The sequence below is a fragment of the Xylocopa sonorina genome, chromosome 10, assembly GCF_050948175.1.
Source record: "Xylocopa sonorina isolate GNS202 chromosome 10, iyXylSono1_principal, whole genome shotgun sequence".
Lineage (NCBI taxonomy): Eukaryota > Metazoa > Arthropoda > Insecta > Hymenoptera > Apidae > Xylocopa > Xylocopa sonorina.
Window position 1 is genome coordinate 11,735,721 of NC_135202.1, and position 14,052 is coordinate 11,749,772.

At 30.1% G+C, this 14,052-nt stretch overlaps 3 protein-coding genes across 7 annotated transcripts; 1 reads left to right on the plus strand and 2 right to left on the minus strand.

The window, feature by feature from the left end:
* Positions 1–45: 45 nt before the first annotated feature.
* On the minus strand, positions 46–9,022 carry Uex (metal transporter uex). 5 transcript variants are annotated; one of them, XR_013102453.1, is made up of 15 exons: positions 8,541–9,022; positions 7,745–8,036; positions 7,518–7,667; positions 7,283–7,438; positions 7,020–7,208; positions 6,774–6,947; positions 6,062–6,233; positions 5,784–5,975; positions 5,560–5,706; positions 5,355–5,492; positions 5,004–5,276; positions 4,664–4,899; positions 4,332–4,571; positions 3,972–4,244; positions 46–64 (listed from the first exon to the last, which is right to left on the minus strand). XR_013102453.1 is itself a non-coding variant. In XM_076903688.1 (14 exons), the coding sequence occupies exons 1-14, from the start codon at positions 9,020–9,022 to the stop codon at positions 4,089–4,091; spliced, it is 2,997 nt and encodes a 998-aa protein (XP_076759803.1). In that variant the 3' UTR covers positions 1,011–4,088. The 5 variants fall into 5 exon arrangements, 2 of the variants coding, with proteins under 2 accessions (XP_076759803.1, XP_076759804.1); XR_013102452.1 differs by lacking the exon at positions 46–64 and adding an exon at positions 1,011–3,268; XR_013102451.1 differs by lacking the exon at positions 46–64 and adding an exon at positions 1,011–3,594.
* A 517-nt stretch (positions 9,023–9,539) lies between these two features.
* LOC143427988 (uncharacterized) lies at positions 9,540–11,407 on the plus strand. Its single transcript, XM_076902535.1, has 6 exons — positions 9,540–9,902; positions 10,021–10,208; positions 10,330–10,387; positions 10,469–10,925; positions 11,032–11,199; positions 11,269–11,407. Exons 1-6 carry the CDS (start codon positions 9,899–9,901, stop codon positions 11,405–11,407), a joined length of 1,014 nt encoding a protein of 337 aa, XP_076758650.1. The 5' UTR covers positions 9,540–9,898.
* A 786-nt stretch (positions 11,408–12,193) lies between these two features.
* Smyd5 (SET and MYND domain containing, class 5) lies at positions 12,194–13,919 on the minus strand. The gene is made up of 5 exons (XM_076903053.1): positions 13,778–13,919; positions 13,303–13,595; positions 12,910–13,225; positions 12,662–12,839; positions 12,194–12,580 (listed from the first exon to the last, which is right to left on the minus strand). The coding sequence occupies exons 1-5, from the start codon at positions 13,820–13,822 to the stop codon at positions 12,255–12,257; spliced, it is 1,158 nt and encodes a 385-aa protein (XP_076759168.1). The 5' UTR covers positions 13,823–13,919; the 3' UTR covers positions 12,194–12,254.
* Between the last annotated feature and the right edge of the window lie 133 nt (positions 13,920–14,052).

Consider the following 14,052-nt stretch of genomic DNA (forward strand, 5'->3'; position numbering starts at 1 on the left):
AGGTTTTGTTCGATGTTAACTACTCATCTGATGCGATATCCAGACTTGATAGAACTTATTGGATCTGTAATAGACGAGCCACTTGATGCAATTTGCTTGTAAATAATCAAGTGACGTTTTATTAGAATCAGTTGCGTCAAAAGTCATAGCATCGTGTAAACAAAAAGCAAAATAATCATTTCAAACAAAATTTACGAAGTTTAGAAAGGGATCGATATATTATATGTAACATGCATTAGATAAGTTCTATTGAACAGCGACAAGATGAACTTTTAAACTAGAAATGTGGTTTCTGTAACTATTTCTATTCAATTACTTAATTCTATTTCTGGTTATTCTTCATACTTTAGAACTGCTGCGCGAATGCACCTGGAACAGAATGAAAAATTGGCCGTAATAAGTATAAGAAGAGATACATTGTTTTAATTTCATTTTCTCCTACAAAGGAGTACAAATTTCAGAGAGTGTATAAAGAACAATAATTTCCACATACATTAATCATTCACAATTGAAAAAAAGTCGTTTCGATATTAAACATGCAACCGTAATACTATTACGAATTTGAAATCTGAAGAAATTTTCAAACGAATTTACCTGTCACGCCAGGATGAAAGAACGAAGGAAGGAAAGATGAAAGAAAGAAATGATTAATACCTGCGAGAATTATTTTCCATAAATGTGTATAAACGTGAATTGTAATTATAAACTTGAGAAATAATAAGCACATCTAACGTCTCTAAATGTTGCCCGCTAACTGTCCGTACGACGCAACTGTCGTGCACCGTTCTGTCTACAGCGCATCGTGTTCCACGCAGCCAATTCAAAAGGGTTTTCAGCTGGTAAAATTACTGTACGTTATTAAAAGAATTAATTTTCACGAAGAAATAATAATATTAACGTACGTTTTTCAACATGTATAAGTGATCTTGTCTCGACATATAGGTCCGCATCGTTGAAAGGGTTGAACTTGTAGAATCCTCTTAGTTTCTTAACATCAGCAAAACTACACGTTTGAAAACGAAATTGTATCTTTATTTTGTGCATAATAGTATGTTGACAAATGTTTGACTGTTCACTTTTTCTTGGAATATACATTTTTATCGACATACATCGATTCTATAATTACACAATACAGATTATACAATGTTGCTGAAAGTATGTGCAATAGTTTGCCTACTATTAACGTCAGTGGGAAGAGTATTGGTTTATTATCAGTACTGCCTGGTTTGAAAAAAAATTTCGATTCACTAAGATATGGCGAAGATAAAATGATAATTTTCTAGATCTGATCTTAGCGAAATTTACTATTATTTATAAAAGTGTTGCAATGTAAGCAGTATACGTTTATATTTATTTATAGGCACACTATCACACGATATTAATGTTAATTAATGACTACAAGTCATTTTACAAATGTAACGCGCGAAAAGAACATTTTTCTCCTTTTCACTGTTCATGCCCCGTTGATATTATTTATATCTCTATCGCAAGATACAATTTTAATCGTAAAGACAGTTTACTATTGTTATGAATTTATATAAACAGACTGTGTTAGTAACATCTATAATTTCCATATGAAAAACTATATATAAATATAAATATAAGTACTTTAATTTGTCGCTAGAAAGAATGTATAATGCCTAAATGGTATGTAAAAAAACAGTTACGTGTGATGTTTGTTCTGAACCGAGGGGAAAAGTAGAAGCAACAAAAAGCCGATAAAAGAACAATAAATGCTACACGATACAGGACATTGTATCGTCCACCTATTGCAATTTAAAATCATAAATGATTTCTCAATACCTACGTTAACGTTAACTGTATAACAATATGTTAGTACGAATATTTTAAAGATATATTATATATTTCTATTTACGAAAAACATTCCACAAAATTGCCTGAAATGTGCAAACATATATATACGTTTACATAAAATTTTTTAAACAATAAATATATATTTATATAAAAAATAAAATCTGAACGACTTTGTACAGTTTGCACTACGCTAAAATGAATAATGCATTTTGCAATGAATATAAGTACGCGAGTTGATTCTCACAATGCGAAATTGTATCGTATCGTTCAGTTTTTCAAATAATTGATACCTATAACTAACGGTACCTATTATTTTTAAATTCTCACAGTATCTTACGAAAACTGTTTAAAACAAGCATTGAAATAACATCTATGAGTATAAAAAATATGGCAGTAATAGTCTATCTATTAAACTTTAAAAAGGAATAACGGTAAGCCGCGATGATTCAAAGATTGTAAGTTACTTCGCTGTCTATTCATTCTATACAGTAAACTTGTTGTCTATATCACTCAAGTTTAAGTGCTTTCCATAAAGAAAATTGATAATAAGTTCTTTTTTAAGTATTCCACTATTTGCAGGTTCGACTTATTACATAATTATTATCTTTTTATTAGGGATGCTTTAAATTCAGAAATTTTCTATTCTTAAAATACTATTTCAAACTGTCGGCCTATTTTCAAACTTAAGATATGTACAAATGTTAAATATCAAGTTGTATTTGCAACCTATTTTTCTTTTTTTCTTGCACATATATATAAATAAAAAAATTGTTACAATTGAGAAGGGTAAAAGCAGATACATATTAGGCGTATATTATTAAAATATCGAACTTTTGAAATTCACGATTCCTCTACGGGGATTGTACCGTTGTTTTATCACTCAACCCTTTTTTCTTTTTCTTTTCTCTGCTAAATATGTAACTATTCTACGAGTATGAATATTTATGAGAAAATGAACAATTTCTACTTTGAACCGAAGTTATTTGAACTAATTGCATATTACCGTAGTAAATGAATTCAAATGAACATAATGGTACTAATTCGCTAGAAAAATTATATCTATTGATTTACTATTAAAATGCATTTCATTACACGCGATTAAACAGAGTTTATGAACTTTTTTTAAGGCACTGAATAAAATATATATGTAGGTATATGTATGTGTGTGTGTGTGTATATATATATACCGAGAATCTTATAATTCATTACAAATGGAAACAACTTGTTTCTTCTATTTACACTATTCACACTCATACAAGGAATATGATGCAACAAACATATGAAGTAACCGAAGAAAGATATAATTCTCAAAAAAAACCCTTGTATGCTTGGAGAATATGTTGAATAATGTATTCCTTTAGAATTGCGCTTCCTTTAAATGCTCCCTTTTCTATTATGTTAACATATTATCTTTGTTCTTGGTCGAGTACGTTCCTGAACAAATTCTTTTAATCTAAAAAATTTATAAAATCTAATTGTAGTTCACACGCATTCTTCTTCATTTCTACGGTACCTACAAATAGTAAGACGATACAACTGGTATTAACGTTCAGCTTAAATAGTTTGTCTTTAATTTTTTTTTCAAAAATCCTCTTCGTTCTGTAGAGTATAAACGTAACAACAAAAACTGTTTATGTACAGTCATCACAAATGTCATGCAAATATTTCACTGGCATAAATGAAATGCGTATTTCATAAGCGTTCTTTTCAAAAAATGCATGGAAAAGTGATATTTACAAGTGTTCAAGAAGAATCGTTGAAAACGACCGGTGCATTTGGCTATAATTAATAGAAAAAGAGAATTACACGATTTTCAGTAATTGTTCTACTCCTTCGATGTGAAATGATATTTAAAAAGAGGAAAAGAAAACGATGGTTTGTGAAACAGTGCCCTAATAGGAATGCGACGTTTGAGAGTGTAATTTTTGTATTTAAATATTAACTACGTATTAAATTATGTACGTAGATTGCAAATAGAGCTGAATGCACATGAGTATCTGAAATTTTGGCAACCTTTGCTGAGAGTACTAACTCTGTACAATTAAGACATGTACATGTATCTTTGATGCTATCGAACCAACTCTTTAAAACTTAAAATACACAAGATCAACTTTCATTTTGTTTTGTGATAAATATTTAAGTAATTTGTTAAGTACCTAATGCCACGACAGCATTGTATGTCATAGAGGTTTTGCCTGCTCTTCGTTGTTTGGTACCTGCAACGCTAATGTCGACGTGTTTAAGTGCAAACTTCGTCGACTATTCTCTGAACGTTAAGAGTCTTCTTGCTTAGACAGGAGATTCGCTCTTTCTTCGTCCTCCAGTAACTTCTTTGCAGATATAACTCTATTTAGTTCTTGGCGAGCAAGAATCTCTGTATCTAAATCTAGTTTAGGCTGTCCTTGACTGGGAACCGTAATTACAGTCGCCTGAAATATATGCGTTTAAAATCGTAAGTTTTTAGAATTACGTTTACAGTGTAGGAATGAACAAATTACAGTGAATGAAAATGCAACCTTTACTGGTGAGTTTTTGAGTTTTCCGTTATGATCGCTGTATGATGAAATGAACTTCGCATGAGTAACTGGACTAACGCTAACTGGAGCAGGTGAAGTTGGAGCAGTTGCACTGTGTACAGGAGACTGTACATTTTCCTTTTCCTTTTCTTTTTCCTTTTTATGTTCTTTCTCTTTATCAAGAGGTAACACTGGAGATTCTGGCACACTACGATCATCCTCGTCTAAAGAGTGCAGTAACTGAAATCGAAAATCACGAAAACATATAGTTAACAATTTTGTATGATATTTTTTATCATTATCGAATGTTATGTTTATTTTATAGAATTAACCTTTTCTACTTCGTCATCAAATTGTTCCTGGCCATGCAATGAATCTTTCTGACTTCTTTCCAGAAGCGTAGCTCGTTTCGCAGCCAAATATAGTGATCTTTTAACTTTAACATAAAACACTTCCGTCACTGCACGCACTGTATAATCGGGAATAAATGTATACCGCAACATGGAATCCAAGTTAATCGATTGTATGCTTCCTACTGTTTGAGGATTTGTATTGGTGGGCGATTCGGCTGAAAAATTTGTAGTATTAGTTTATACAATGTGTTGAATATCTTAATAGATTCAAAAACTACGGAAATTGAGATTTCAGACTGTACTTATATATAAATATTACCAATTGGAACATTCACAGTAAGCGCTTGAGACCCGAAGTACGTAAATGGGCCACTTTCGAACATCATGTTCTCTTTTCCAACTGTAACTTCAACCCGTCCTTCTAAGATCAAAACAAAATAGTCGACCGCCTTCCCTTGTTGATAAATTACCGCTGCTGCATCATTCCTTGCCTTTTCTCGTGATTTCACTTTGATATGATAAATAATATCTTGTTTAAGTAAACGACGTAAAATAGTTTCCGATATAGTATCGGGCTTAAAAGCATCAACAGCTGTGGATTATATATTAGTGTTATAAGAGAGTTGTACTAATTTAATATTTTTTAAAGTCAAAAAACATTTGTTCCTACTTGTAGATAAATATTGAAACATAGCCAGTGTCAATTGCGGTGATATATGAATTCGTTGATTCTCTTTCTTTTCTGCGAATACGGTAAAGTCTTGTATTTTGTGCCTTGCTTGTCTTCTGCGTTTAGTTCTGTTATCCGCTATAAGAAGAATTGAAAGTAGTTACGTTTGAAACGCACAACATATTTTATATTTATCTTGGCTTACTAAAGACATCAGTTTCATCCATAATCTCAGCTTGAATTAATTCTTCGATGACATCCTCTAATGTAACTAAACCTATTACTTCATAAAAAGGATCGCCTTCGCCTTCGTTATTAACCCTTTGAACAAATGCCATGTGACCTTTATTACCTAAAATAAATAGATATTTTTATTATATATTTCTAATTATTTTTAAGTAATTAAGAGCCAAGATTTTCATTTCGAACCTTCTTTAAACTGTTTGAACATAATGTCGAGTGTAACGTCTTCGAAAATAAAATTACATGGATTTTGATAAAATTGACATAATGTTTTTAGTGGCATGTTGTCATCTGGATCAACAAATGCCAGATCTTTAATATATAGCATTGTTACGATATTTGTTCTTGTCCCCTCATACACTGGTATACGAGAAAAACCTAAAGATTGATAATAATAAACAGTTTAAGCTGTTGCATTAATTGATATTTTTTATATATAAGTAATGTGAAAAAAATTTATGTACCTGATTTCATAATTTCTGATACAGTTTCAAAATCTAAAATTGCATTATAATCCAACATATATACATCCTCGATTTTTGTCATCACATCTGCGACAGTTTTTTTTCGTAATTCTAATGCTCCAGCGATAATGTTCACCTCATCCTTCTCTAAATCATTATACCCCGTTGTCACCTAGAAATAATGACATTGACACAGTTATGATTTCATCGTTATATCGATATGAAATCTTCAATGATGTAATCAGATTATAGTAATGAAGAATGTGGTAAACAATTAATGGATATTAATTACATAAATTACTTTTTTCTAGTAAAGTACACATAAATATACTTAAGTACATATACACAAATACATGTATCAAATTAAATACATTTTGAAGATAAGTTCAAAGCTTAAATTAGTACAGTGTAAGTGTGTAAAGTTATCTTATTTAAGTTTCACAATGATAAGTAATCTAACATATACTTTGAAGAATGTAAAAACTTGAAGCAGACGTCAGTAGATCTATATCTTACCCACATATGATTGAATTTAGATATCAGTATAATTATCTGCCCTATCCATGCTCATTCTGATAAGATTCATAACAGTAAAAAGTTTGGAAAGGCGTTTGATAATACATACTTCAAATTGCAAATAGAGAAAATTATATTAGGTATATAGAAAGTGAAAGTAATACATTAACAACCACTTTGTTTTGTTTTTCCATACCCTGACAAGTTCCTTTAGCCGTTCACGATTATACACATTGCCAATTTCTTCTCCAAGAAGAAAATCTAAAATCTTGCTAATAGGATAACTCAGTGGAAACGTTATTACCATCGTTAATTTTGTAACATAAATAGTTTTTGCTCCAATACACAATCCATGCCTACTACAAATGGCCTGAAAATATAAAACAATTTAATTGTTTATAATTCAATAAAAAATATATTTCTTTTATATAAATATACATACTTGCGGTGAGATTTCACCAATGATTACAATAGCTAGAGTAGAGCAAATAACAGCAACTAATCCAGAGCTTAAGTCATCTAACAGAATAGTAAAGATGGAATTCACCAAAACGTTTGCGAATAAAATGGAACATAACAAATAATTTCCATGATTTCTCACTGGCTGTATTGTTCTGGCATACTGTCTCTCCTTTAATACACAAACCATTAAATAATCGTCATGAGTATTGATTGAAATGAATATATTCAATAGAAAATAATTACCTTCTCTGTCCCAGTATTACAAAGTATTTTCAACTCGGTCCTATCCATTGCCATTAATCCCAAATTTAAACCAGAAAATAATGCAGAGAAACTAAGGCACATAAGAATAATTAAAATACTAAGCCAAAGTGGTAAAAACTTTTCGTATGTACGTATCTGTAAATAAATATTTTTAACCAATTTTTTAATGAGAGCATCAAATAATAATCTACGTTCATTATATTTCGTTACTCACTGTATTCCATGATTCAGTGCCTTGATGTATGTAGAATACAAAGTTTGAATTTTTCTGTCTATGTGGCGGTTGTTTTGCGCATATGAAGAATGGTGACCCAAGAGGTAATACAACTTCGATAGTCGCAGTATTGTTTTTTACATTTTGCACCTATATCAATCACATAAAAAAAAAAGAATAATATATAGTATAAATATATTGTAGAAGAAAAAGGTAGAAGTACTTACTAGAAATTCATTGCTTATAACTTTTTCGCAAACATTACCCCTATTGCCTTGTTTATCTGTGAAAGTAATTAATGTACCCTCTCTTATACCAAAACCAAATAATCTTATAACTGTCCTGCTTCCAGCCAATATTTCTGGAATACCATCATCTCCATAACTAGGATCTTTATCTGATATTTCTACTCTCAGACCCTCGATAAATACATCTGTCAAGTTTTGATGATTGAACGAATTAGTTGGGTTATCATTCTCTGAGGTTAACGAATTGGTACGGCGTGTACGAATGTAATTTCTGAGAATAATAAAAAACAATGAAATAGATTAAATTAATGTCTAGTAAAAATTTAATAGAGTCGACAGTAAAAAATTTTACATAAATCATTCCGATATATTTCTATTAAAAACATATTATTACACTTTAAAATAAAACTAATTTCTTTAGCATATTAAATATATGAATAGAAAGATATAAAAATGAGAGTAGAATATACTTATTTATTACATATTTGTTTGGAATCTTTAACTAATCAATGAATTGAAATTGCCTACACACCAATGTTTAAATACAAATAAGTAAACAGTTACAAACAAACACTTGTTTCATTTTTCTAATATAATATCGCGAAAATAGCACATTTATAATTTTATGCAAGTTTCTTGACATCGGTAAGGTCAAATTTTTCACCTACTTAAAATATGGTGCCATGACGTACGAGAAATATTTGTTACTCGTAAGAGAACGGAATTTTCACTAACGATGCTTGGATCGAAATAAATGATTGAATATTCAACTTACTCTGACGGTATTGGGGATTTGATAGTAAAATTGCTTCCAAGATTGGTCCATGTTTCACCGAATCTGGTGACGATTTTCAGACAAAAATAGATTCTGGTAACCTTAAAATTAGGAACTTCGACAAACTTATATATCGCGCGATTGCCGTTTGGTGAGATCCAAATTGTGGATAATTTGTTTTCCAGATCACAACTGTCGAATGTAGGTGACCATCGTAACGAAACGTTATTCTCGAGGCCGGTGCCAAGAACTTCGAGCAGAAAACCAGGGCTGACGGGCACGTATTCTCGCGTATTAGATTCTTTTCTAGTTAAGACATCCACTGATTTTATATTAATATTATCAGATATTGCCACTTTTCTAATTGAATTACTGTTTACCGGATTGCATATCATGAAAACAAGTAATAAAAGAGCTGCCGGTGTGCTTGAGCGGACAACATGTTGCGCCATCATGCGACAAGTGCACCGTGACAACTTCATACAGTCTTTAGCTAGTGCTGCATTTATAATCTCGCATTCTTCTACTGCGCCTGCGCATTGCCATAGATCAGATATAGCATAGATTTAACACTCCACTATGTATAAACGTTCGATTTCGTAATTTATCGCTTCGACGAATAACTAACTTTTCATCAAACTTATTTATATATGTTGATCAAAAAATATTCTAATCACGGATTAGAATTTATTTCATTCTTACGAATCGAATGTATAAGAATATTAGGAATGCCTTTCAGTCATTTATAATATTTTCTCTTATAAATTGTTCGTATAAATTATTTTAGAATAGTGCATGGGTGATATAGATTAGACGAATAAATGTTTTAAGTTCTATTTTGGCATTGGAAGAATTTCAATTTCCTTAAAATTCGAAATGCGAAAGTTGATAGGTAACGTTCGTCGCACAGATTCGGGTAGTGGAGGGTTGTGCCAAGCATTACGCGTCAGTATTACCAGTGTATACACTGGGGTATTATCGTGTTTATTACGTGTGGTCTATTAAAATTATTTTAAATATAGGTGATAGATTTCGTATGCGAACGCATTTAACGTTCATTATTTGACTTAAGTAGGATAAAATACGTCCAATACTCATATAGAAAATTGCGAACATTTGCTCCATTCATATAATTGTTAGTAAACATTGAATACTCTTATGTTATACTCATGTTAACCCTCTAACACCAACTTATATATGTACAAAAATGTGGGACTTTTACTTTTGCAAAAGTTCCCTACGAGTGGTAATATGCAAGTTATGAATCAAATTCAAATATTGATGATAAATAACGGTGTGCAGGTGTATCAATTGCTTTCTGTTATCGTATTAAATTCCAATTGTTTCTCCTTCGCATAATGGGTTAGTACCTTTCAACGTTCAGTTATTAAATAATTGTTCAATGTTATAAAGTGCAAATGAACTACATTTAAATTCTAACGTTTTATAGTTGTACCACAAATCTTATTTTATCTTCCAGAAACACTCGCAACTGTACAGCAAGAGATAATCCGAGTTATTAAGAAATTTAGGTTTGAAGAATTGGAATCATCAGTAATGCCAATTTTTCCAGAGATATCATGGAATGATGTAAGATGCAAATTAGTTAAACAGCATAAAAACTTTACGTCGGTTAATGCAGCGCTCCTGTTAAAAGTATTCATAAATGTGAGTGTTATATATATATATATATATATATATATATATATATATATATATATATAACTCAATATATATATTTGTATGTTATTTATTATATATTACATATATTTTGTCTTTGCTACGTCAGGAATCAAATCTTGGAATAACAAATTTAAAGAATCGTTTAACAGCACTACGCTTAATTGGTAATGTATATATATATATGTACATATAGTATTACAGTTTTTTTTTATATCATAGATTGATAATAAATTTGTATATTTCAGATATAGGTTGGCATAGTAACAAAAGAATATGGTATGGTTATACTTTAATATGCCATAGTTCCGCTAAGTATTATTTAAGCAGACAAATTAAGAATAATATGCAGGATTATTTTAATGAGTTAAATATAAATATTAATGTAAAAGTATATACACACAATAATATTACATATGTATCTTTAGTGGAAGAAAGAAAAAGAAAAAAAGCAATTATATTTTACTTAGCTTTATTTATGGGACAGAAGTATTTCTTTTCTACGCTAAAACGTATTCCATCTGATATTTTGGATGTGATAGTCAAGAGTGTAAACTCTAAAAATTGTAAAGTTAAAAGATTTGATCTCAGTGGTAGAGATCTTAAATCATTAAGTGAATTATGTTGGAAAAAGAAAGAAAAAGCACTAGATCCTGAAAGCGTTACAAAAATTCTACAGTTCAAAGAAACTAGTCCTGAGAAGAAGTAATTTCATTTTATTATTATTGCCTTTTCAAAAATATTTTTTTTAAATAAAATACTTGTAAACATGCACATATGTATGTATGTTACATTTATATATATTCTTTAGGCCAACAGGTATAAATTTTACTCAACAAAAGCAACGACGCGCATATGCTAAGGAATGTTTTGGCGATAATTCACCAATTTTAGAGGTGCTTGCTGTACAAGGACCTAGTTTACCTTTATATCACGAAGAAATGGCAGAAAAATTACCAGACCAGACCTTGCATGTTAAGTAAGTATGCGTAAAATTAAAACATTGGTGATTCTGTGGTTTTATTAGAATTTTTACTTTATGTTTCAGATGGAAATATCATAGTAAAAATATTGCCACGTGTTTGTCACAAGTGATAGAACGACGAATACTTCTTACACCTGTACCTGAGTACATATCAAATCTAATAATTTCAGGAAAAAATGAGTTCACGCTTAAAGAATGTTAATGCAGATATAAATTAGTAGGACTAAAGTTTATTTATTATTTTAAGAATTTGTATAATTTTATTTATTTTAAGTGACAAATCGGTAGGATGTTACCGTGATACAGAGTTTGTGCATTTATGCTTTACTTTGATACATTATTAATTTTATTAATTGACAAAATAGAAATGATTATGCATGTTTAGATTATATTATTAGCAAATAATTAGTTATTTATAGTATTTTTAAATAAAATTAATTCTCAAGTTTCGTTAGTTCCATAGATAAATTATATATATATAGAATTGTTAACATATATACAATATATGTAAAATAAAAATATGGGTCCAAATTATAATTGCATATAAATGTAAAATTCCAATTGCGTTGTGTATTTATTATCAATTTTTGGAGTAATGAAAAATAGTAACAAAACGTGAAAGAAATATTGTATTAAGAATTTGTTAAAAACACTAAAATTATAGGCGTGTATCTACTTTACTAAATTCTTACATACAATTTATTTGATATTAATTACATAAGCATTCTCAAAATTAAACTTTAAATGCATCATTATTAAGAATAGGAACATTGCTGTAGCATGAAATATAAAACATTTATACTAAGTAGCAAATATCTATAATTATTTGTTGTAATAGTATGGTGAATCTTTTGTTGTTAAGAATTGTGTTCAGAATATTCATAGGTGATTGTTTAATACATTTAAACAGTAATATTATAATTTAATAATACAATTGCATCAAGTATGGTATAAATGAAGGTAAATTGAACTTTGCGCGCATAAATAGTGACATGTATGAATGTTAACAAATTTATTTCTAGGTGTGTATATTATAAAAATTCATATTTTCAGCTGGACATTTCATCGTCTATTTCATCTTCCGATGTTACATCAGGGTCGTCAACTTGCGATAAACACTTATTACAATAGCAACGAAATAAATATAAAGAACTTAAAGTTTTTTGACGAGAATGCCTACTCCTTTCCAGCAAACATTCATCAAGATAACTTATACATATTTCCTCTTCAGGTTCGATATTACGAATTGCTTTTAAAACCAATACATTGTTTGAGTAAGGGAATTCTACACTTGCATTTGGTACACAACTGTGATTCACCGAAGACTGAAGTACATAAAGACCAGAACCTTCATTGTTTAAGAAGAAAGCCACCGCTAAAAAGGACCAAATTAGTAGTACAACAAAATTTTACATAATTATTCAATCACGATTTATTCTTGGTATTACTAGCTTACCTTCTTCCATATCATCGTAAATTCGATCTATTAGTTTGTCAACCTGAATTCTTTCATCCCTTGGTAATTCTAAAGCAGATACATTCTTTACCCAACGGCTAAAAGCACTAGTTCCGATGCCTTGACCGTTTGTTCCAACTAAAGCTAATAGACTTTTAAAACCCTCTGGTGTAAACCACTAAATCAAAATTTAAATAATTTATTTTGGGGATTAACATTGTTCTAATTTTACTTGTGTGGTTACATACATGTTCTGTAAATTCCGTATTTACAGCTTTTTGCATCATCTGCCTGAGTACATCAATTTGACCAATAAATTTTTCACCCAATAGTTTATGCGCTATTTCATATGTATCATTAACTGTGCGATGACAAAATTGGGAAAAAGTTGACAGCATTTCCTCTTTGTTGCTGGCTTGATTAACAAGAGCTACCATTTTTACTAATAACATTACAGTTGCTGATTCTGGTGGATAATGCATTTGCTTCCATGCTTCAATTAAATGCACCAAAGGATGAGACTCATTCTTTTCTCTCGTTCGCAAACATATTGTATTATGATATCTAAAATTTCATATTACTTCTCGTAATTATACTTATCGATTAATGTTAACAATAGACTTGTGAAATTTTAACACTACCTTAAATAAGCTTCATTTTTACATTCAACGCTACAGTATTTCGTGCCACATTCAGGGCATTCCGTAATTAAGTCCTTTTTTGTCTCGCAGCATTCGGGATGCGGTAAAATAATCGTTGAATTTCCAGTCAATCTGTGTACGTTTTCTTCAGCAGTTTCTAATGGTTTTAAACAATTGTCACAAGCCAGATATCCGTACTCTAAATTCCATGAAAATTGACAACAAATTATAGGTTTCTCTTCTAAGATCGTATCTCCATCTTTAAATGAACGAGTAGCAAAAAGTCCTTTGCCCTGCAATGTATATGCATAAATATGTTTTCCATAATTCTCATAACAATTAGATTTCTATATTAACGAATAAAAATGTAAAAAATTCCATGCAATGAAGTAATAACTTAATGTGTTTAAAAACTGTATAAAAAAATTATTTGTTTCAACATAGAATAATGATAGATCGTGTAATTATAGTCTACCTTTTCATTGTCAATTAATCTAATTTGAAAATCATTGGAACACATCGTTATTTAATTCCGTGATAAAGAAATCACGATAATTTCTAACCATTAAACATATGTCTGTAATTGTCACAATCACACTGCGATAGTCAAATTGTAATTAGTACAGGTTGAACTTGGAATGGAAAGTGAACAATTAATTATAATAATATTTAATAATCGTAGCGATTAGCGATGGTATTTTGGCTTAAAGTTTATCCATTCAATAGATATTTAGGGAATCGCTATAAAAT

Coding starts and splice junctions, on each gene's coding strand:
- Uex (XM_076903688.1), bottom strand. CDS start 9,022: ATGAAGTTGTCACGGTGCACTTGTCGCATGATGGCGCAACATGTTGTC. Junction 7,209..7,282: donor GTAATACTGGGACAGAGAAG/GTAATTATTTTC, acceptor TGTGTATTAAAG/GAGAGACAGTATGCCAGAAC. Junction 5,493..5,559: donor GGATGAAACTGATGTCTTTA/GTAAGCCAAGAT, acceptor TTCTTCTTATAG/CGGATAACAGAACTAAACGC.
- LOC143427988 (XM_076902535.1), top strand. Junction 10,209..10,329: donor TGTTAAAAGTATTCATAAAT/GTGAGTGTTATA, acceptor TTGCTACGTCAG/GAATCAAATCTTGGAATAAC. Junction 10,926..11,031: donor GAAACTAGTCCTGAGAAGAA/GTAATTTCATTT, acceptor TATATTCTTTAG/GCCAACAGGTATAAATTTTA.
- Smyd5 (XM_076903053.1), bottom strand. CDS start 13,822: ATGTGTTCCAATGATTTTCAAATTAGATTAATTGACAATGAAAAG. Junction 13,596..13,777: donor GATTAATTGACAATGAAAAG/GTAGACTATAAT, acceptor TATACATTGCAG/GGCAAAGGACTTTTTGCTAC. Junction 12,840..12,909: donor ATACGGAATTTACAGAACAT/GTATGTAACCAC, acceptor ATTTTGATTTAG/TGGTTTACACCAGAGGGTTT.